Source organism: Mobula birostris, chromosome 10 (assembly GCF_030028105.1).
Source record: "Mobula birostris isolate sMobBir1 chromosome 10, sMobBir1.hap1, whole genome shotgun sequence".
Classification (NCBI taxonomy): Eukaryota; Metazoa; Chordata; class Chondrichthyes; order Myliobatiformes; family Myliobatidae; genus Mobula; species Mobula birostris.
In genome coordinates, this window is record NC_092379.1 from 39,069,370 (window position 1) to 39,092,690 (window position 23,321).

Genomic DNA, 23,321 nt, shown 5'->3' on the forward strand with positions numbered 1-23,321 from the left:
TTGTGAATATTCTCTGCTATCTTTCAAATCATTGATATCTTTCCTGTAGTTAGGTGACCAGAATACTCCAAAGTAGGCCTCACCAATATCTTCAAGAGCTTCAATCTAACAACTCAGCTTCTGTACTCAACAATTTGATTAATGAAGACCAATGTGCCAAAATCTCTCTTTATGAACCCATCTATCTGTTTCCACAGGGAGCAGATTTTGGGATAACGGTCTAACTTTTTTTTAACTTTTTTGGTTTAACTTTTTTTTTACCTTAAGGCTGTGATTGTCAAACTACTTCTGCACTGTGTTCTGCTCTTCTACTCAAAGTCAAGTTCAAAGTAAATTTATTATCAAAGTACATATGACCATTGGCATATGTTGATTCACTAAGATTCACTTACTTGAGGACATTCACAGTATTTAAAAGGAATCAAACAAAACATCCAGAATAAATAAATAAACAAACAATAAATATCAAGAATATGAGATGAAGAGTCCTTCAAAGTGAGTCCATAGGCTGTGGGAGCAGTTCAATGCTGTGGTGAGTAAAGTTAAGCAAAGATATCCCCTTTGGTTCAAGACCCTGTACCTTCTTCCTGATGGTTGAGTGGGGTAATAACTGTTCCTGAACACTTCCATTGAATTGTTGCTGCTAAGTTAACAAATTTCATGACACATACCGGTGATAATAAACCTGATTCTAATTCTGATCATATATGCCAATCTGCAACTGTGCCACAAGTTCATCGACCTTATTCTGTACTCTGCACACATCCAAATATAACACCTTTTCGATAACAATAATAGTGGAAAAGTGGAAAAAAACACAATAATAATGGGAAAAAACAGTAAATATAAATACATTAGATAGCTTATATGCGTAGCTTGATTGTATGTCCATAAAGTGACGCTGGGTACAGGAATTTCTGTACATAAGGTGACTCTGACAAGAAATGATAAAGTAGTGGTGGTTGCGGGTCTGTGGAGGGGTGGGTTAGTGGATGGGGGTGTTGATCAGCCTCAGTACTTGGGGACATACTGACTGCCCATTACAGCGCTGGTGTTTAGGACAACAGTGAAGGTCCTCCATCTCTGGTGGTGTTCAGAGATTCCTTGATCATGCCCGTAGCTTCCGCTCGGTTTTCACTACTGTCGGACATGTAAGTCCCAGGTGGAGACTCAGGAACACCGCCACACTCAGATGTAGGAGGATTCTTCATTGCAGTTTGCGTAACAGTTTTGTTTTAGTGGTCAGTGCTGGTAGTGCTGAGTTGAGCCCTCGAATCTGGAGGACCGGTACACCGCTCTCAGTCTGGCCTCTACCCTTTGACCTGTTTGTCATGGGTGACCCTATCCAGAGCCAAAGCCTGAAGCCCCGGCTCCAGCGTGCAGACCTCTCCGGGTCATTGAGGCGCGCAAGCCTCCAAACCCTACAACACGGTTGTGGTCCTCTTGGAGGACTGCTAGGGGAAAGTAACAGTTTTTGAGTCTGGTGGTCCTGGTGTGGATGCTACAGAGCCTCCTCCCTGATGGGAATGGGGACAAACAGTGAGCAGGGTTGGTGCGATCCTTCATGATATTACTGGCCATCCCATCATGATGTTACATTTGCATGTTTTATGCGGTCACCTAAATTACCTGCTTAATCTTTATGTATCCCAGAGGCGCGCGTACCTTCATCAGCCAGGGTTTCAAGGTGTGGTCCAGCAGGATGTCAAAGCCGAGGAGCTGAAAGCAAGCACTCCCAGACACGTGATTTGGGAAGCAGGTGAAGTAGGTGTTCCTCAGGGCCGGATACACAGACAGAATGGTTTTGATGATCACGTCTTCAATACTGCTCCACAGCACCTCCAGGTCATAGGCATTGCTCTCCATGTACTGGTTAAAGAAAGACAGCTTTCTGCAAGAAACAACATTTTACACAGCCGTCAGTTCTAATCTATCGCAGGCCACCGTTCATCCATCGGATGGCATTGCCGAGTGACTTCGCTGATCAAGTACTCTGCCCCACCATTTGTGATATTGTGTGAAAGGTCAATAGCACTGCAAGCCACAAGATAGACTGCGTATCCATTGAAGGAAATATCAGCTCTCTTGATTATTTTCCCCCCTTTTTGACAGGATTTATTGGAAGCGATTTCTTGCCGATTCATAGTTGCCTTTGAAAAGGTTGACTGCACCCTGAACCCATGATATTCCATCTTGTGAAGTTGTCTGGTGGTTTACATTCACAGTCAGAAAGCACTACAGTAAACAAACAGGCCCTTTGGCCCATCTAGTCCATGCTGAATCATTAATCTGTCTGGTCCCATTGACTGGCACCCAGTCTGTAGCCCTACCATCCATGTACAAATGTATCTTAAATGTTGAAATCGCACCTCCGTCTATCTCTTCTGCTGGCAGCTTGCTCCATACTCTCACTACCCTCCGAGTGAAGAAGTTTCCCTTCATGTTCCCCTTAAACTTCTCACCTTTCACCCTTAACCCACGAGCTCTAGTTCTAGTCTCACCCTCCCAAGCTCCGTGTAACAAGCCTGACGTAACGAATCAGTGTTTCTAGAGTCATTGTCATAGAAAAGTACAGCACAGGAACAGGCCTTTTGGCCCATCTAGTCCATGCCAAAACCTGCTAAACTGCCCACACCCATTGACCTGCACCAGGATCATAGTCCTCCATCCTATCCAAACTTCGCTGAAACGTTGAAACCGAGCACGCATGCAGCACTTGTGTTGCCAGCTCATTTCACACTGGTCACCACCATCTGAGTGAAGACGTTTCTCCTCATGTTTCCCTTAAACTTTTCACCTTTCACCCTAACCCATGATCCCTGGTTGTGGTCACACTCAACCTCAGTGGAAAAAGCCTGCTTGCATTTACCCTATCTCTACCCCTCATAATCTTGAATATTTCTGTCAAATCTCCTCTCAACCTTCTACATTCTGAGGAAGAAAGTCCTAACCTATTCAATTTTTCCTTATAACTCAGGTCCTCCAGACCCAGCTACATTTTTGTAAATTTTTCCTCTACTCTTTCAACCTTATTTACTATACATCTTTCCTGTAGGTAGGTGACCAGAACTGCATACGATACTCCAAATTAGGCCTCACCAGTGTCTTATACAACTTCAACATAACATCCCATCTCTTGTACTCGATACATTGATTTATGAAAGCCGATGTGACAACAGCTTTCTTTCTACCTGTGACACTACTTTCAACGAATTTTGGATCTCTATTCCCAGATCCTTTTGTTCTACCGCACTCCTCAGTGCCCTACCATTCACTGTGTAAGACCTTCCCCGGCTGGTCCTACCTAAATGTAACACCTCGCACTTGTCTGCATTGATTTCCAGCTGCCATTTTTCCAGCTGATCCAGATCCCTCTGCAAGCCATGACCGCCTTCCTCACTGTCCACTATATCCTCAAACGTGGTGTCATCTGCAAATTTACTGATCCAGTTAACTACATTATCATCCAGAACACTGATAGAGATGACAAACAACAATGGGCCCAGCACTGGTCCCTGCAGCACACCACTGCTCACAGGCCTCCAGTCAGAGAGGCAAACCTCTACTACCACTCTCTGGCTTCTCCCACAAAGCCAATGTCTAATCCAATTTACAACCTATGCTGAATGCCGAGCGACTGAACCCTCTTGACCAACCTCACATACGGGACCTTGTCAAATGCCTTGCTAAAGTCCATGTAGACAACATCCACTGCTTTGACTTCATCCGCTTTCCTGGTAGCTTGCTTAAAAAAACTCTCCAGGATTGGTTAGACATGACTTACCATGCACAAAGCCATGCTGACTATCCTGAATCAGTCCCATGTCTATCCAAATACTCATATATCCAGGAAGAGGTGCAGTCGACGTTTCAGGCCGAGACCCTTCGTCAGGACGAAGGGTCTCGGCCTGAAACATCGACTGCACCTCTTCCTAGAGATTCTGCCTGGCCTGCTGCGTTCACCAGCAACTTTGATGTGTGTTACTTGAATTTCCAGCATCTGCAGAATTCCTGTTGTTTACTCATATATCCAGTCCCTCAGAATACTTTCCAATAACTATCCCACTACTGATGTCAGATGGAGCAGTCTGTAATTTCCTGGTTTATGTTTAGAACCTTTCTTGTCACTAAGAATTATTTAAATATCTCTGCTAGGGCCCCTGCAGTTTCTGCACTAGCCTCCCCCAGGGTCTGAGGGAACAACTTGTCAGGCCCTGGGGATTTACCCACCCTGATTTTCCTCAGGACAGCAAGCACCTCCTTCTCTGTAATCTGCATAGGGTCCATGAACTTACGGCCCATTGCAAGCAATGGTAAGGCCACAGCAGTGTTGTAGGCCTCAAATATGAAGAGGAAATGGGAGATTTCCCTCACTAAAGAGCTTTTTAGCAACAGCTCAATAGTTGCCATGTCTTACAGACCTTTATTCCAGATTTATCCGATCACTTATGTAAATTTGTCTGCCTTCATGGGATTTAGCTCACATTTCTTTTTTCTAGATCCATGGTTCTTGCTGGACACGAAATACCAGATTGGGACGATCCCAACTAGCCGGACATCCTAACAGATATTCCAATCCAGGTACATTCACTGTGGCAAGGGACGTATAATTGACTCCTGCTCATTATTGTCATTATTTATTGATCATATATTTAGTTTGATCATTAATAATGACTCCTGTCTGCAGATTTGAATGAGAAAGTGTTTAGCATCGTCTTTCCACTCACTTTTATCTGTTATTTCAGTCACGGTCCAGTCAGTTGATTCCTCATTTCTGTTCATTTCCTTTTCCCCGTGTTTTACCTGGCTCCTTGACTAAGGCACCTGATTCTCATCCGAACTGGAAACATAATAACTCCGGCTTACATCTACTTGGGACTGGGCCGTCACCTCAGCCAGTGCGGCAAAGCACGTTCCGGGCCGCTGAGAATACTGGACTCTAAGTTGCTTCGGTGCCTGGGGTTGCTTTGGGAATTCTGTCGTCTCGTGTCCAGCTGAGTATTGCCGGCCGTTTGCCGCTATTTCGAGTTAAGATACGAACGGACTGTCGATGTTTGGTTTTGTAGTTTCGTGTCCTGCTGAGTATTCCTGGCCGTTTGCTGCTACTCCGAATCAAGATACAAATTGTCTGTCGTTGTCTGGTTTTGTTGTTCTGTGTCTGAGTCCGGGCTCCATGTCCCAGTCTGAGTCTGGGCTCTGTATCCGAGTCTGGGCTCCGTGTCCGAGTCCGAGTCCAGGCTCTGTGTCCAAGCTCCATAACCAAGCTCTGGGTCCCGGCTACTCCGGTTTGTTGTTCATGTAAGCATCTAATCCTCACTCTCCGACCTTCCTCGCAACTATTAATAAACACACTTCTGTTAATTCTACCTCCGTGTCGGTGTTCTGCACTTGGGTCCGCTTCCAGTCGTCCATTGCAACAATTTCAGCTTCACTCCGTTCCTTAAGGTTGTTATAGCCATGGGGTGGTAATGGGGACGAGCTCCCGCTGCCTATTAAATGCTCCCAATGGCGAGTGCCTCAATATTGCCTCTGACAACCAAGTCACAGCTCCTGGCCTTCACGTGTGGCTTAGCTACTAAGCCCGGATATGGAGAGCAAGCTGTTGCCCATGTAGCAAGCTCCCCATCTCCACGCAGTTGATGAACCCAAAGGAACGGCAGAGAGCAACACAGCCTGGTACCAGCAGCATCGCAGGAGTTGCCAGTCAGTGTTGAACTCAACGTGGGACTGCCGCAGATGTTTTCCCTCAGGGTTTACTCCTGAAGCCTTCCCTATGAGTGGGTGTAGTCGCAGGGCAATGGGAGGTTTGAGATCAGAGTTTTCCTTCTCCTAGATGAGGGGCCAGCCATGGTTGATGAGTCCCATCTGCCTGAAGCGACTGGATTTAAGATGCCATTAACCCACCTTTGCCCCTTCTCCTGTCAGTAGAAATGATTCTGCCCAGCTTAGTGGCTAAGCCACATGTGAAGGCCAGGAGCTAGACTTGGTTGTCAGAAGTTACTGGAGGGCATGGTACAGGATTCTAGGACAAGAGGGCATGACTTCAGGATTGAAGGACGTCCATTTAGAACTGAGATGCAGAGAAATTACTTTAGTCAGAGGGTGGTAAATCTGTGGAATTTGTTGCCATGAGCGGCTGTGGGGGCCAAGTCATTGAGTTCATTTAAGCCAGAGATAGATAGGTTCTTGATTAGCCAGAGTATGGGGTGAAAGCAGGGGAGTGGGGATGACTGAAAGAATTGGATCAGCCCATGATTAAATGGCAGAGCAGACTCAATGGGCCAAATGGCCCACTTCTGCCCCTATATCTGACGGTCTTATAGCATGCCATTGGGATCATTCCGCCAGTTATGACAACCTGAAGTAGTGGCAACAGAGTTAAGGGCTTCACTAAGCTGCTGCTGTGTGCTCCCCTTCCTTCTACAATGTGCCTGCTCACTAAGGTTGTTGCGTGAATGAAGCCAGCGAAGAAAATTACTGGTAGATACAAAGCAGCTTCTTTATTCGACAAAGCAAGGTAGAGAAGGCATTTTATGGAGACACTTCTGGTCGAAAGGTCTGGCCGGCCTGATGTGGGGCTCGATATTTTATGTGCCAAACGGCAAAGGGCAACTCCATACTTAGAACGCATGGACAATGCTTTCTTCGAAACTACATTCGACCTTCACACCTCCTGATTCACAGCCACACCACACACATCCAAATGAATTTTAATCACCATTGTCAGCTGGGATTCATGGCTTTTAGGAACCCATTGTTCAGAGCTGGCCACATGTTCGGACTTGGTCACGTGTTGGCATGTGGTTAAAGCGTCCCTCTAGTGATCTGAAAGTCATTAGTTCGAGCCTTGGCCGAGGCAGCGTGTTGTGTCCTTGAGCAAGGTACTTAACCACACACTGCTCTGCGTTAACACCAGTGCCAAGCTGTATGGGTCCTAATGCCCTTCCCTTGGACAACATCGGTGGCGTGGAGAGGGGAGACATGCAGCATGGGCAACTGCTGGTCTTCCATACAACCTTGCCCAGGCCTGCGCCCTGGAAAGCTTCCAAGGTGTAAACTTCCAAGGGGAACCTTCCATGGTCTTATAAGACTAACGGATGCCTACATATAAAGTTCAGATCTGCACTCCAAATAAAATCCACAACACACATTCAGATATGAAGACTGGTAGCCAAATTCAATTGCTAAATGTCTATGTCCTAACCCCAAAAATCACTCCAACGCTGACCTTCTATAATGTGCCTGCTTGTGGTGAAGGGTGCACCCTGCTGCATATGGTCTCACCTTTTACTGCCTTTCTTTTCATCTGGGACAACGTTCATCATACGCTTGTTGATGGCGTAATTGGTGAGGTGCTTGCGGACGTCATCCTGTGAGAGGCAGAAGATAAAGATGTTGGTTTCTCAGTCAGGGACATTGCCCTCAGTTATCGTGTCACACTAACGCCACCCCAACCAGAAGCTGCTCAAACGCCATTTTCCTCATTCCTCTCGGCTTCACTTTTCCTGCGGTGATGAAGAGCAGTCGGCAGGTGGCAAGAAGGTGAAACTGAACGATGCCTTGCATCTTAAAGCAGTTTTTGCAGCCCCAAAACATCGCCAAGTCAAAGGATCGCTCATCTGAAGCGCAGTGCATAAGGATGGGTGCTGTCAGTCAGAGCAAGGATGCGAGGCTGAGGCTTTAAAACTCAGATCGAACTTTGGAGTATTGTGAGCAGTTCTGAGCCCCTTATCTAAGAATTGGTGAGCTGGTATTGGAGAGGGTCTGGGGGAGGTTCACGAGAATGAAAGGGTTGTCATTTGAGGAACATTGCTCCCTCTGGGCCTGTACTCGCTGAAGTTTAAAAGGATGATGGGGGATCTCAACGAAAACCATCAAATATTGAAAATCAACGTGGAGAGGATGTTTCCTGTAGTGGGAGGGGGGACGGCTGTCTCTAAGAGCAGAGGGCAAAGCCTCAGAATAGAAGAACTTTCCTTTAGGGCAGAGGTGAGGAATTTCTTTAGCCAGAGGGTGGTGAATCTGTGGAATTTGTTGCCACGGACGGCTGTGGAGGACAAGTCATTGAGTGTATTTAAAGCAGAGGTTGATAGGTTCTTGTTTAGTCAGGGCATCAAAGGTTAACAGGAGAAGGCAGGAGAAAACAGTCCAGAGGGATAATAAATCAGCCATCCTGAGCACAATCCTCCCCACTTTCGAGGACATCTTCAAAAGGCAACATCCATCTTTGAGGGAGCCTCGCCACCCAGGTAAAGCCTCTTTTCATTTCTACTGTCAGGGAGGAGACACACACTCAACAATTTAGGAACAGATTGCTCCCCTCCGCCATTAATTTCAGAATGAACAATGAACCCATGTACAGTACCTCAATAACATTTGTCTCTTGGTCTTGTTTTGCACAACTTACTTAATTTTTAAAATATATTTCTTTTCGTAATTTATAACTCTCATTATTACGTACTGCAATGTACTGCTGCCGCATAATCTCAAATTTCATGGCAAATGACAATGACAGTAAACTTGATTCTGATTCCAATTCTGGTTATGAAATATGGGCTGAGTTTTTCTTTTCAGAGTAGTCCACGTCACAAGATTGTAAGTTGTAGGAGCAGGATTGGGCCATTTGACCCATCCAGTCTTGTCTGACATTTCGTCATGGCTGATCTATTTTCCTCTCAGCCCCAATCTCCGTATCCATTTATGCCCTGACTAATCAAGAACCTAACAAGCTCTGCCTTAAGTATACCCGACGACTTGGCCTTCACAGCATGTAGAAACGAATTCTACAAATTAAAGAAATTCCTCCTCATCTCTGTTCTAAATCAACGCCCCTCTACTCCGAGGCTGTGTCCTCTGGTCTTGGCCTCCCCCACTATAGGAAACATCCTCTCCACATCCACTCTGTCAATACTTTTCAACATTCGATAGGTTTTGATGAGATTTCACACCCTCCCCCAACACCTCATTCTTTTAAATTCCAGTCAGTTAAGGCCCAGAGCCATCAAATGCTCCTCATATAATAAGCCTTTCAATCCCAGAATCATTTTTGTCAACCTCCTTTCAACCCTCTCCAGTGTCACCATATCCCTTCTGGGGCCCAGAACAGCTCACAATACCCCAAGGGAGGGAGGCCTTGCCAGTGCCTTCTAAAGCCTCAAGGAGGAGAAACCCTGCAGATGCTGGAAATCTGAGCAACACACACACAATACTGGAGGAACTCAGCAGGCCAGGCAGCATCTATGGGAAACAGCAAGAGGTTGATGTTTCAGACCAAGACCCTTCATCAGGACAGATGAGAAGTTACAGCAAGAAGGTGGGGGGGAGGAGAGGAAGGAGTACAAGGTGGTAGGTGATGGGTGAAACTGGGAGGGGGAGGGGGTGAAGTAAAGAACTGGGAAGTCAATTGGTGAAAGAGATAAAGGGCTGGAGAAGGAGGAATCTGATAGGAGAGGACAGAAGACTTTGGAAGAAAGGGAAGGGGAGGGAGCACCAGTAGGAGGTGATTGGCAGGTAAGGAGATGAGGTGAAAGAGGGAAACGGGAATGGGAATGATAAAGTTGGGGGCAATTACCAGAGGTTAGAGAAATCGACATTCATGCCATCAGGTTGGAGGCTACCCAGACGGAATACAAGGTGCTGCTCCTCCAACCTGAGTATGGCCTCATCGTGGCAATCGAGGACTAACATGTCAGAATGGGAATGGGAAGTAAACTTGAAATGGGTTTTTCTGGCAGACGGAGTGTAGGTGCTCTGCAAGGCGGTCTCCCAATCTGCGTCGGGTCTCACTGACATACAGGATGTCACACCAAGAGCATCAGATACAGTAGATGAACCCCAACAGACTCACAGATGAAGTGTTGCCTCCTGAATGGCAGTGAGGGACGAGGTGTAGTGTCAGGTGCAATGCTTGTTCCACCCGCTTGCCCTACACCTCCTCTCTCACTTCCATTCAGGGCCCCAAATACTCCATAGATGCTCCTGGGCCTGCTGAGTTCTTCCAGCATTCTGTGAGTGTTCCATATAAAACATTATATCCTTGTTTTTATGTTCTATTCCTCTCAAAACGAATGCTCACACCTTCCTTATCACTGACTTAACCAACAAATTAACCTTTATGGAATCCTGCTTGAAGACTCCCAAGTCCCTTTGCACCTCTGATTTTTGAGTTTTCTCTCCAGTCATACAATTGTCTATGCTTTTAAGTTTTCTACCGAAGTGCATGACCATACACTTCCCAACACTGTTTTCCGTCTGCCACCTCTTTGCATATTCTCCTACACTGTCTAAATCCTTCTGCACCTCTCTGCTTCCTCCATACTACCTGCCCCCCCCCACCCCCACCGATCTTCGGATCGTTCGCTAACTTAGCCTCGAAGCCATCAACTCCATCATCGAAATCCTTGATATATAATGTAAAAAGAAGTGGTTCCAACATAACATCCCAACTTCTGTACTCAATACCTTGACTTATGAAAGCCAGTGTGCCAAAAGCTCTCTTTACGACCCTACCTACCTGTGATTTCTTTTTCAAGAAGTTACGGATCTCTCTGTTTGAACGCATTTCTCAGTCCTAACGTTCACGGTGTTAAATTCTCTGTACTACCATAAAATCATAAATCACAGGAGCAGAATTAGGCCATTTGGCTCATCGTCAGCTCCGCCATTCAATCATGGCTGATCCTTTTCCTCCCCTCCTCAACCCCACCACACAGCCTTCTCCCCGTAACCTTTGGTGCCACGGCCATTGAAGAACTGATCAATTTCTGCCTTAAATACACCCAACGACCTGTCCTCTACAGCTGCCTGTGGTAACAAATTCCACAAATTCACCACCCTTTGACTGAAGAACTTTCTCCGCATCTCTGATTTAAGCGGATGCCCTTCTACCTTGAGGTTCTGCCCTCTTGTCCTAGACTCCCCCACCATGGGAAACATTCTTTCCACGTCTACTCTGCCTAGGACTTTCAATATTCGAAAGGTTTCAATCAGATCCCCTTTCATCCTTCTAAATTCCAGCGAGTACAGGCCCATCAGATGTTCCTCATGTTAACCCTTTCATTCCCAGACTCATCCTTGTGCACCTCCTCTCAACCCTCTTCAATGCCAGCACATCTTTTCTTAGATAAGGAGCCCAAAACAGTTCACAGTGCTTAAGGTGAGGCCGCAGCAGTGCCTTATAAAGCCTCAGCATCATGTCCCTGCTCTTGTATTCTAGACCTCTTGAAATGAATGCTAACATTGCATTTGCCTTCCTCACCACTGACTCAACCTGCAAGTTACCCTTTAGGGTGTTCTGCACAAGGACTCCCAAATCCCTTTGCATCACAAATTTTTGAATTTTTCTTCCCATTTAGAAGATAATCTGAACATTTATCTCTTACTACCAAAATGCACAACTATGCATTTTCCAACATTGTATTTCACTTGCCACTTTCTTGCCCATTCTCCTAATCTATCTGTCCTTCTGCATCCTACCTGCTTCTTCCACACTACCTACCCCTCCACCAATCTCCGGATTGTCTGCAAACTTGCCATCTATTTCACCATCTAAGACATTTATATACAGCATAAAAAGAAGTGGTCCAACACCGACCCCTACGGAACACCACTACTCACTGGCAGCCATCCAGAAAGGGATCCTTTTATTCCCACTCGCTGCCTCCGACTAATTAGCCAATGCTCTAACCATGTTAATAACTTCCCAGTAATACCATGGGCTCTTAACTTGGTAAGCAGCCTCATGTGTGGCACCTTCTGAAAGCCCAGATATACAACGTCCACTGCGTCCCCTTTATCTATCCTACTTATAATCTCCTCAAAGAATTCCAACAGGTTCGTCAAACAGTATTTTCCCTTAAGAAAACCGTGTTGACTTTGTCCTATCTTGTCCTGTGTCACCAAGTACTCTATAGCCTTTTATATACTTGAAAATGCTTTTTCTATCAACTTTGATATTATTTGCTAGCTTGCTTTCATATTTCATCTTTTCCCTCCTAATGATTCTTTTAGTTGCTCTCTCTAGGGTTATAAAAGCTTCCCAACCTTCTATCTTCCCACTAATTTTTGCTCTGTTGTATACCCTCTCTTTTGCTTTTACATTAGTTTTGACTTCCCTTGTCAGCTACGGTTGTAGCATTTTGCGATCCGAGTATTTCTTTGTTTTTGGAATACATTTATCCTGCACCTTCCCCATTTTTTCCCCAGAAACTTGTGCCATTGCTGCTCTGCTGTCTTCCCTGCCAGCATCTCCTCCCAATTTACTTTGGCCAATTCCTCTCTCATACCTTTACTTTACTTTCCTTTCAAATTTCCTTTTCTCCACTGAAATATCGCTACATCAGACTCTACTTTCTCCCTATCTGAATCATATTGTGTTCACTGACTCCTAAGGGTTCCTTTACCTTCAGCTTCCTAATCGCCTCCAGTTCATGACATAACACCCAATCCAGTGTAGGTGATCCCCCAGCAGGCTCAATGACAAACTGCTCTAAAAATCCATCTCTTAGGCATTCAACAAACTCACTCTCTTGAAATCCATTACCGACCTAATTTTCCCAATCGAGCTGCATGATAAAATCTCCCATGATTACCATAACGTTACCCTTTTGAAACACCTTTTCCCTTTTCCTGTTGTAATATGTGCTCCATGTCTCAGCTACTGTTGGGAGGCCTGTATATAACTGCCATTACCCTTGCAGTTTCTTATCTGAACTCACAAGGATGCAACATCTTCTGATTCTATGCCACACCCTTCTGCTGATTTGATGCTATTCTTTACCAGCAGAGCTACACCACCCCCTCTGCCTACCTTCCTATCCCTCCCATACAACACGTAACCTCATGTGAATATGATTTTGATATCAACATTTAAGAGAAGTTTGGATGGGAGGGGTATGGAGAGCTATGGTCCGGGTGCAGGTTGATGGGATTTGGCAGATTAAATGGTTTGGCACCAACTAGACGGGCCAAAAAGCCTGTTTCTGTGTTGTACTTTTCTATGAGTCTATTGCTTTTTCTTGAAATCAAGGCAGGTTAACTCCGGGCAAGATGCAGGGCCAATAACCCTGGCTAGATATATCCTTGAGTGTTATATCACACAACCTCCCATTTTCAATCTGTTTTACGGTGGAATCATCAATTTTCCTCAATATTTAGGAGGATTACCAGGATGCTGCCTGGATTGGATTATGAGGATAGAAACACAGAAAACCTACAGCACAACACAGGCCTTCGGCCCACAAAGCTGTGCCAAACATGTCCTTACCTTAGAATTACCTAGGCTTATCCATAGCCCTCTATTTTTCCAAGCTCCATGTATCCATCCAGGAGTCTCTTAAAACAGTGGTCCCCAACCACCGGGCCGCGGAAAGGTACCAGGCCACAAAGCATGTGCTACCGGGCCGCGAGGAAATGATATGATTTCGCGATATGAAACGATATGAATCAGCTGCACCTTTCCTCATTCCCTGTCACACACTGTCGAACTTGAACACCGACCCCCCCACCGTTGGCCGGTCCGCAAGAATATTGTCAATCTTAAACCGGTCCATGGTGCAAAAAAGGCAGGGACCCCTGTCATTTCTGCCTCCACCACCACAGCCGGCAGCCCATTCCACTCACTCACCACTCTCTGAGTAAATAAATTACCCCTGGCATCTCCTCTGTACCTACTTCCAAGCACATTAAAGCTATGCCCTCTCGTGCTAGCCATTTCAGCCCTGGAAAAAAGCCTCTGACTATCCACACAATCAATGCCGCTCATCATCTTAAACAGCTCTATAAGGTCACCTCTCATCCTCCGTCACTCCAAGGAGAAAAGGCCAAGTTCACCTATTCTCATAAGGCATGCTCCCCAACATCCTTGTAGATCTCCTCTGCACCCTTTCTATAGTTTCGACATCCTTCCTGTAGTGAGGCGATCAGAACTGAGCACAGTACTCCAAGTGGGGTCTGACCAGGGTCTTATATAGCTGTAATATTACCTCTCGGCTCCTAAACTCAATTCCACGATTGATGAAGGCCGATACGCCGTATGCCTTCTTAACCACAGAGTCAACCTGCGCAGCTGCTTTGAGCGTCCTATGGCTTTGGACCCCAAGATCCCTCTGCCAAGAGTCTAACCATTAGCTATATTCTGCCATCATATTTGACCTACCAAAATGAACCACTTCACACTTATCTGGGTTGAACTCCATCTGCCACTTCTCAGCCCAGTTTTGATGTTTCGATGTACATGTGACAAACTTATCTTATAAAATCTTCAAAGTTCAAATTTCAAAGTAAATTGATTATCGAAGTACGACTATATCACCATATACTAGCCTGAGATTCATTTTCGTGCAGGCGTTCACAGCACCCACTGGCGTCCCACAGGAATCAGTGTTGGGGGTGGGGAGTAACTGCTTCTTTCTGTATTGTCTATGAAGACAGAATTGTTGGTTTTGTGGCCGACTGGCGGATGATATGAAGATAGGTGGAGGGGCAGGTAGTGTTGAAGAAGCAGGGAGCCTGCGGAAGGACTTGGACAGATAAGGAGAATACGCAAGGTGGCAGACGCAGAACAGAGTATAACAGTTACAGTGTCGGGAAGTTTACGGTCATACACTTCGGCAGAAGGAACAAAAGGGTAGACTATTTTCTAAGTAGGCGGAAAATCCAAAAATCTGAGGTGCAAGGGATGAGAGAGCCTTCATGCAGGGTTCCCTAAAGGTTAATTTGCAGGTTGAGTCTGTGGTGATGATGGTAAATGCATGTTAGCATTCATCTCAAGAGGACTAGAATATAAAAACAAGGAGTTAATGTTGAGGCTTTATAAAACACTGGTGAGGCCTCACTTGGAGTTTTGTGAGTCCTTATCTAAGAAAGGATGAGCGGACATTGGAGAGGGTTCAGAGGCGGTTCACCAGAATGACTACAGGAGGAGCGCTTGATGGTTCTGGGCCTGTACGCATGAGAATTTAGAAGACTGAGAGGTGATCTCATTGAAACCTATTGAATATTGAAAGGCGTAGGCAGATTGGATGTGAAGAGGATGTTTCCTATGGTGGGGAATTCCAGCACCAGAGGGCACAGCCTTAGAATAGAAGGACGTTCATTTAGAATGGAGATGAAGAGAATTTCTTTATCCAGAGGGTTGTGAATCTGTGGAATTAACTGTGCAGATGGAGGGCTGTGGAGGCCAGGTCATTGGGTATACTGAAGGCAGAGGTGACAGATTGTTCATTACTCAGGGTGTGAAAGGTTACCGGGAGAAGGCAGGAGATTGGGGTTGAGAGGGAAAGTGGATCAGCCATGATGAAATGGTGACAGACTCGATGAGCTGAACGGCCCATTCTGCTCCTATCTCATATGGTCTTATACAATAGAACTGACGAAAAACAACACACAGACACGGCCAAATAACCTGTACAAAAGAAGACAAACTGCACAAATACATATAGACAGAAGCATTGAGGACATGAGTTGTAGAGCCCTTGAAAGTTAGTCCATAGGTTGTGGAACCAGCTCAGTGTTGAACTGAGTGAAGTTATCCACACTGGTTCAGGAGCCTGATGGTTGTAGGGTGATAACTGTTCCTGAAACTTACGGTGACAGATCTACGGCTCTTGTGCCTTCTTCCTGATGAGAAGAGAGCATGGTCTGAATGGTGGGTGTCCCTGATGATAGTTGCTGCTTTCTTATGGCAGCGCTCATTGTAGACGTGCTCAATGGTGGGGAGGGCTTTTCCTGACTTTGTCTTGTAAACTTTGCGAACTAGACTCGTTAGGAGATGCTTCTGTAACCACACCAACCTCCCACTCCCCGCCCCCCCCAGAGTAGTCAGCTTTTGGCTGGGGTTGGGAACGTAACAGCAAGATCCCACCCGAGTCGATTACTTCCATACAACAGTGAGTTAGGCAAGAATTAACCTCTTATAAAAGTAGGATCGTACTTTCAGAGAATTAACTGTATGTCTTAAAGATAAGTCAATGTGTCACTTACTAAATTCTTTTCGGTCGGTTCGGAATACTTTTTAGTGGCAAAGCAGACCAGGCCCTCATTGTAGAGGTATATCCGCAGAGGGTCACAGGAAGTAACCAAGACGTACAGCCTGAGGTTAAACTTGAAACCATCCAAAGTGAAGGGCTGCACAAGTAGAGGGAGAGTTAACACACTGTGAGGTTCAAAGGTTTCACTTATTATCAAAGTATGTATGCAGTGTACAACTCTGAGATTCATCTTCTCCAGATAGCCACGGAACAAAGGAAAAAACATGGAGGTCGTTGAAAGAGAAACATCAAACCCATGCACCCACCCCCCCCGTAGAAAATACAGCAACACAATCATCAACCCCCCCAAATCCCCCTTCCCCTGCACAAAACACAGAACATCAACCCCCAAATCCCCCCACCCTCTGCCCACTCAAATAAAAGACAGGAAAGAATGGGGAAAAACCTAAAATATAAAATCCATCAGACTGAAAAAGACCAGAGTACAAGAACCCAGTAGTCCGGTCCGTGAACACAGAACCTCGGTAACATCCTTTGACATTGTCAAAAGAGAAAGAGACACTGTAGAGGCCTACCCTCTGGCCACCTGAGCCGCCACACAGCGATAGGCTGCCACAGGTTCCTTCCCTAGAGGCAGAGGGATCCCATCAGTGATCAGAACGCAGGCATCCGGTGCTGAACCCTCGGTCGCCATCCGCATTGGTAACTAATTTTTGAAATGTGTGTCTGCATTCCAGATGAAGGGTCTTGGGCTGAAACGTCGACTCTTTTTTCCTCTGCATAGGTGCTGCCCGACCTGCTAACTTCCCCAACCATTTTGGATATGTTACTCTGGATTTTCAGCACCTGCAGAAACTCTTGTGTTTATCAGTATCTGGTCCTTTCCTTCGGACTTACCCTTACTCCAGCCCTCGACGCAGAAACCCTCAAAATTCCCTCTGATCAATCCCACTCCAATGCATAATCAGTTTAGCATGTGAAGTTGGCTCGACAATTACAAAAGGGATTTGCTAATGGAAATTCCTGCCCAGCCTATCCCTCAAGTCCTTATTCCATTCGTGAATTATGCCCCCCACTATCCCACTCAACCCACACATCTTCAAATCCCCCGATTTCCTTCTTACCCAAATTTCCACCATTCCCACCAGCCTATCATTCACGGTGACCGAATGCTGTGCATACCCAGTCCAAACACAAAATTACCACCAGAGCAGTAATAAAATTTCCATTATCTTGGTTGAGTAACGGGGTGGGATAGGTCTCCACCAAAGGAGATGTAAGGTCTGCAGGTCACCCTTGGGCAAGGTGCATCACCTGCTTAGCTCCTGGATCAGGTTCACGTGAAGCCGTGGAAGCAGGGGGTGGATGGTCGTATGAGCAGCCGGTACAGTTCACAAGCCCTGGTTATGCGATCACTGGTGCCAGGCAGACAATCTCTGAAGAGTATTGATAATGGCTGGGGGTCAACCACCCCTACCCAGAACAGGGCGATGGCAAACCACTTCTGTGGAAAAATTGGCCAAGAACAATCATGGTCATGGAAGGACTGCAATGTTCTGACAAGAACTGTCCTTTGTTATTCAAATAACAAGCCATGGGTAACAAAGGACATTAAGGACATCCTGAACGCTAAAAAGAGGGTATTTAGAGATGGATATAGGGAGGAGCTGAGGGCAATACAGAGGGACCTGAAAGCTAGGATCAGGGAGGCTAAAGACAGGTATAGGAGGAAGCTTGAGTGGAAGCTCCAGCAGAACAACATGAGAGAGGTCTGGAGTGGGATGAGGACCATCACTGGGTTCCGGCAAACTAGCAACAGAGGAGCTGAAGGCAGTGTGGACAGGGCCAATGAACTTAACCTGTTCTTTAACAGATTTGATATTGTGGCCCCTGCCCATCCCCCACATGAGTCATTTGTTGTCGGCCCCCAACCAACACATATTCCGCTCTCCCCTCCTACCCCTCCGCACAGCCCCCCACCCTGCTCTCATGACGATACCCCTTCCCCACACGAAACCACCACGGTGGGCTTCACAGCTGAACAGGTGAGAAGACAGCTGAAACGTCTCAACCCAAGCAAGGCTGCAGGACCGGATGGTGTCAGTACCAGGGTGCTCAAAGCCTATGCCCCTCAGCTATGTGGAGTACTTCGCCACGTCTTCAACCTGAGCCTGAGGCTCCGGAGGGTTCCCTCGTCCCTCTGCCGAAGACGCCGCGCCCTAGTGGCCTCAATGATTATAGACCGGTGGCATTGACCTCCCACATCATGAAGACCCTGGAGAAACTTGTTCTGGAGCTGCTCCGGCCTATGGTCAGGCCACACTTAGATCCCCTCCAGTTCACCTACCAGCCCCGACTAGGAGTTGAGGATGCCATCGTCTACCTGCTGAACCGTGTCTACGCCTACCTGGACAAGCCAGCGAGCACTGTGAGGGTCATGCTTTTTGACTTCTCCAGTGCGTTCAACACCATCCGCCCTACTCTGCTGGGGGAGAAGCTGACAGCAATGCAGGTGGATGCTTTCCTGGTGTCATGGATTCTTGACTACCTGACTGGCAGACCACAGTACGTGTGCTTGCAACACTGTGTGTCTGACACAGTGATCAGCAGCACTGGGCCTCCACAGAGGACTGTCTTGTCTCCTTTTCTCTTCACCATTTACACCTTGGACTTCAACTAATGCACAGAGTCTTGTCATCTTCAGAAGTTTTCTGATGACTCTGCCATAGTTGGATGCATCAGCAAGGGAGATGAGGCTGAGTACAGGGCTACAGTAGGAAACTGTGTCACATGGTGTGACCAGAATTATCTGCAGCTTAATGTGAAAAAGACTAAGGAGCTGGTGGTAGACCTGAGGAGAGCTAAGGTACCGGTGACCCCTGTTCCATCCAGGGAGTCAGGGTGGACATGATGGAGGATTACAAATACCTGGGGATACGAAATGACAATAAACCGGACTGGTCAAAGAACACTGAGGCTGTCTACAAGAAGGGTCAGAGCCGTCTCTATTTCCTGAGGAGATTGAGGTCCTTTAACATCTGTCGGACGATGCTGAGGACGCTCTACGAGTCTGTGGTGGTCAGTGCGATTATGTTTGCTGTTGTGTGCTGGGGCAGCAGGCTGAGGATAGCTGACACCAACAGAATCAACAAACTCATTCGTAAGGCCAGTGATGTTGTGGGGATGGAACTGGACTCTCTGACGGTGGTGTCTGAAAAGAGGATGCTGTCCAAGTTGCATCCCATCTTGGACAATGTCTCCCATCCACTACATACTGTACTGGTTGGGCACAGGAGTACATTCAGCCAGAGACTCATTCCACCAAGATGCAACATACAGCGTCGTAAGAAGTCATTCCTGCCTGTGGCCATCAAACTTTACAACTCCTCCCTTGGAGGGTCAGACATCCTGAGCCAATAGGCTGGTCCTGGACTTATTTACTGGCATAATTTAGATATTACTATTTAATTATTTATGGTGCAACTGTAACGAAAACCAATTTCCCCTGGGATCAATAAAGTATGACTATGACTATCGTCCACGTCATATGACGCAGAACATAACGAATAAAGCAAAGTCTATTTTAGGAACCACCTCTATGACAGCCTATACTCAGCAGGAAAGGGTGCAGTAAATCATAAACACAAGAGGTTCAGCAGATGCTGGAAATTCAGACACACACACACACACACACACACACACACACACACAATGCTGGAGCAACTCAGCAGGTCAGGCAGCATCGAAGGAAAGGAATAAATAGTTGATGTTTTGAGCTGAGGCCCTTCACCAGGACGGGAAAGGAAGGGGGCAAGAAGCCAGAATAAGAAGGTGGGTTGGGAGGGGGAGGAGAATGTGGCAGGTGCTAGGTGAAGCCAGGTGAGTTGGGGGGGTCAGGGAAGGTAGGTGGGTGTGGATGATCAGAGGCCAAAAGGAGTTGGATGCAAAATGGAAAGGGCTGAAGGAGGAATATAATAAGAGAGGAGAGTGGTCTATGTTCAAAGTTCAAAGTAAATTTTATTATCAAAATACGTGTACGTCACCATGTACAACCCTGAGATTAATTTTCAGCAAATCTATCGAAGAGTAACTACAACAGGATCAGTGAAAGGTCAACTAGAGTGCAGAAGACAACAAACTGTGGAAATGCAAATATAAATCCATGGCAATAAATAATGAGAAGATGAAATAACAAGACAACAACTCCCGTTGGTTACGGAAGAAAGGGAAGGAGAAGGGGCTCCAGAGGAAGAGGAGGAGAAGAGAAGGGGCAAGAGGGAAACCAAAATGCAGATAAAGAGTTAACGTTCTAGGCAGAGAGTCAAGAATTCAGTAAAGTACCTTCGGAATGTAGACCTGGCAGATCACGTCCTTCCCGGACTGCATATCTCTGATGTCCTGGGTCAAAAAGATGCTGCGCCAGTCATATTCAGGATTTGGCTTGCAGATGAAGGTCTTGGGTTTCTCAGCTTCATAGTAGGCCGCAAAATCAAGATATCTGCAGCGAGAAGCACTCATTAGTACTGAGAGAAGAAGGTCATAAGGTCTTTAAGTTCAAGGTTGAGCTCAAGTTTAATTCTCATCTGGCCGTACACATGTATGCTGCTAAATGAAACAGCATTTCTCTGGGGCCAAAGTTGCAAAGCACAAGCACACAAAGACACACACAGTACATACAGTTATGATAGGACATACAGTCACCAAAAATTATCGCACAGGCCTGAAGTTTGATGGGGTGCTTGGGATGTTGACCTGGAGCCAGGAATAAGCATGCAGCAGTTCCTCAGCTTGCCCCAGATCAGCAGACGAGGGCAACTGAGCTTGTCCTGTGCTGGGTCTGCCGCAAGCAATCAAGCTTGTATTCCATGGAGTGGACACTAGAGGACAGCACCGACAGGAGCAACCAGCCACCCCAGACCAGCAGGGATACCAGCACGTCCGCTGCACCCCTGTTCTCTTCCACACTACTCAACTCCAGCCATCACTACTGTCTACTGTGGTTTACGTTTCTGTAAACCCTTCATCAACCACATTGGCTAATTTCACTGTTAAAAGTTCAGATTCATAGATACGTCACAGGTACGTCAAAACATACAGTGAAATGTGTCATTTGCATTGGCAAAACAAAGGATGAGCAGGGACAAATATCAACACACATTCTGGCAAAAATGGGTGAGATTTGACAGGTTAAACTCTCCTTTAAGATCATCTTTAAACAAACCAGCTTTGGGGCATAAAACAATGATAAACATCACGCCAACTCTATGCGTTGATTATACAACCTTATTTTTTTTACAGACCACAATTCAGATCAGATCAGGTTCATTTACTTATCGGAGGTGCACCGAAACAGACAGTGAAACATGCCACTTTGTTAACAGACAACACAACCAAAGTGTGCTGGGGGGCAGCATGTTCCGGTGACAACCTGGCGTGCCCACCATGTTCAGCAGAGCAACACAAGCAACAAAACACGGCAAATTTGGAGTATTCTGTGCAGTTTCGGTCACCTACAAACGTACAGGAAAGTCGTAAGTAAGGTTGAAACAATACAGAGAAAATTTACAAGGATGCTGCCGGGTCTGGGAGATAGATTGGAGGAGTTACAAGGAACGGCTCAATAGGTCAGGAATTTATTCCTTGGAATGCGGAAGAATGAGAGGTATACAAAATTATGAGGGGTAGAGATAGGGTAAAAGCAAGCTGGCTTTTTCTACTGAGGTTAGGAGGGAGTGCAACCAGAGGTCACAGGTTAAAGGTGAAAGCTGAAAAGTTTAATGGGAACCTGAAGGGAAGCCTCTTCACCCAGAGGGTGGTGAGAGTGTGGAACGAGCTGCCAGCGCAAGTGGTGCCTGCAAGCTCGATTTCAATGTTTAAGAGAAGTTTGGATAGGTACATGGATGGTAGGAAGTATGAAGAGCTGTTGTCCCGGTGCAGCCAATGGGACTAGGCTGTTTAAATGCTGGACTAGATGGGCCAAAGAGCCTGTTTCTGTGCTGCACTTTTCTATGACTCTGTAAAGCTCCCCTTCCACTCTGCCACTCACCCATCCACTCATACATTCAGACAGGCCTCCAGTCCTTAGCCCCGAAACCTTATGTTTCTATCCTGCACCCCAGATAAAACAACCCTCTAGAAATCGTGGACGCATTGGTAATTATTTTCCAATGTTCTATAGATTCAGGATCAGTTCCTGAGGACTGGAGGGTAGCTAATGTTATCCCACTTTTTAAGAAAGGAGGGAGAGAGAAAACAGGGAATTATAGACCAGTTAGCCTGACATCAGTGCCGGGGAAGATGCTGGAGTCAATTATAACAGATGAAATAGCAGCACATTTGGATAGCAGAAACAGATCAGTCCAAGTCAGCATGGATTAATGAAGGGGAAATCATGCTTGACTATTCTTCTGGAATTTTTTGAGGATGTAACTATGAAAATGGACAAGGGAGAGCCAATGGATGTAGTGTACCTGTACTTACAGAAAGCCTTTGATAAGGTCCCACATAGGAGATTAGTGGGCAAAATTAGAGCACCTGGTATTGGGGGTAGGGTACTGACAGGGATAGAAGATTGGTTGGCAGACAGGAAACAAAGAGTAGGGATTAATGGGTCTCTTTCAGAATGGCAGGCGGTGACTAGTGGGGTACAGCAAGGCTCGGTGCTGGGATCGCAGCTATTTACAACATACATTAATGATTTAGATGAAGGGATTAAATAACGTTAGCAAATTTGCAGATGACATAAAGCTGAGTGGCAGTGTGAAATGTGCGAAGGATGTTGAGATAATGCAGGATGACTTGGACAGGTTGGGTGTGTGGGCAGATGCAGTTTAATGTGGATAAATGTGAGGTTATCCACTTTGGTCGCAAGAACAAGAAGGCAGATTAGTATTTGAATGGTGTCAAGTTAGGAAAAGGGGAAGTATAACAAGATCTAGGTGTCCTTGTTCATCAGTCACTGAAAGTAAGCATGCAGGTACAGCAGGCAGTGAAGAAAGCTAATGGCATGTTGGCCTTCATAACAAGGGGAGTTGAGTATAGGAGCAAAGAAGTCCTTCTGCAGTTGCACAGGGCCCTGGTGAGACCACACCTGGAGTATTGTGTACAGTTTTAGTCTCCAAATTTGAGGAAGTACATCCTTGCTATTGAGGGAATGCAGCGGAGGTTCACGAGGTTAATTCCTGGGATGCTGGGACTGTCATATGTTGAAAGATTGGAGCGACTGGGCTTGTATACACTGGAATTTAGAAGGACAGGGGATCTGATTGAAACATTTCAGATTATTAAGGGATTGGACACGCTAGAGGCAGGAAACATGTTTCCGATGTTGGG

At 46.2% G+C, this 23,321-nt stretch overlaps 1 protein-coding gene across 1 annotated transcript in view; it reads right to left on the reverse strand.

Moving 5' to 3' along the window:
* The window catches only part of LOC140203605 (uncharacterized), a 56,384-nt gene that overhangs the window by 24,798 nt on the left and 8,265 nt on the right, over positions 1-23,321 (reverse strand). The window contains exons 3-6 of the mRNA XM_072269653.1: positions 20,331-20,487; positions 15,982-16,125; positions 7,285-7,370; positions 1,630-1,891 (exon numbers count right to left, since the gene is read on the reverse strand). Coding sequence (XP_072125754.1) covers positions 1,630-1,891; positions 7,285-7,370; positions 15,982-16,125; positions 20,331-20,487 — 649 coding nt within the window. The remainder of the gene's footprint in view (positions 1-1,629; positions 1,892-7,284; positions 7,371-15,981; positions 16,126-20,330; positions 20,488-23,321) is intronic.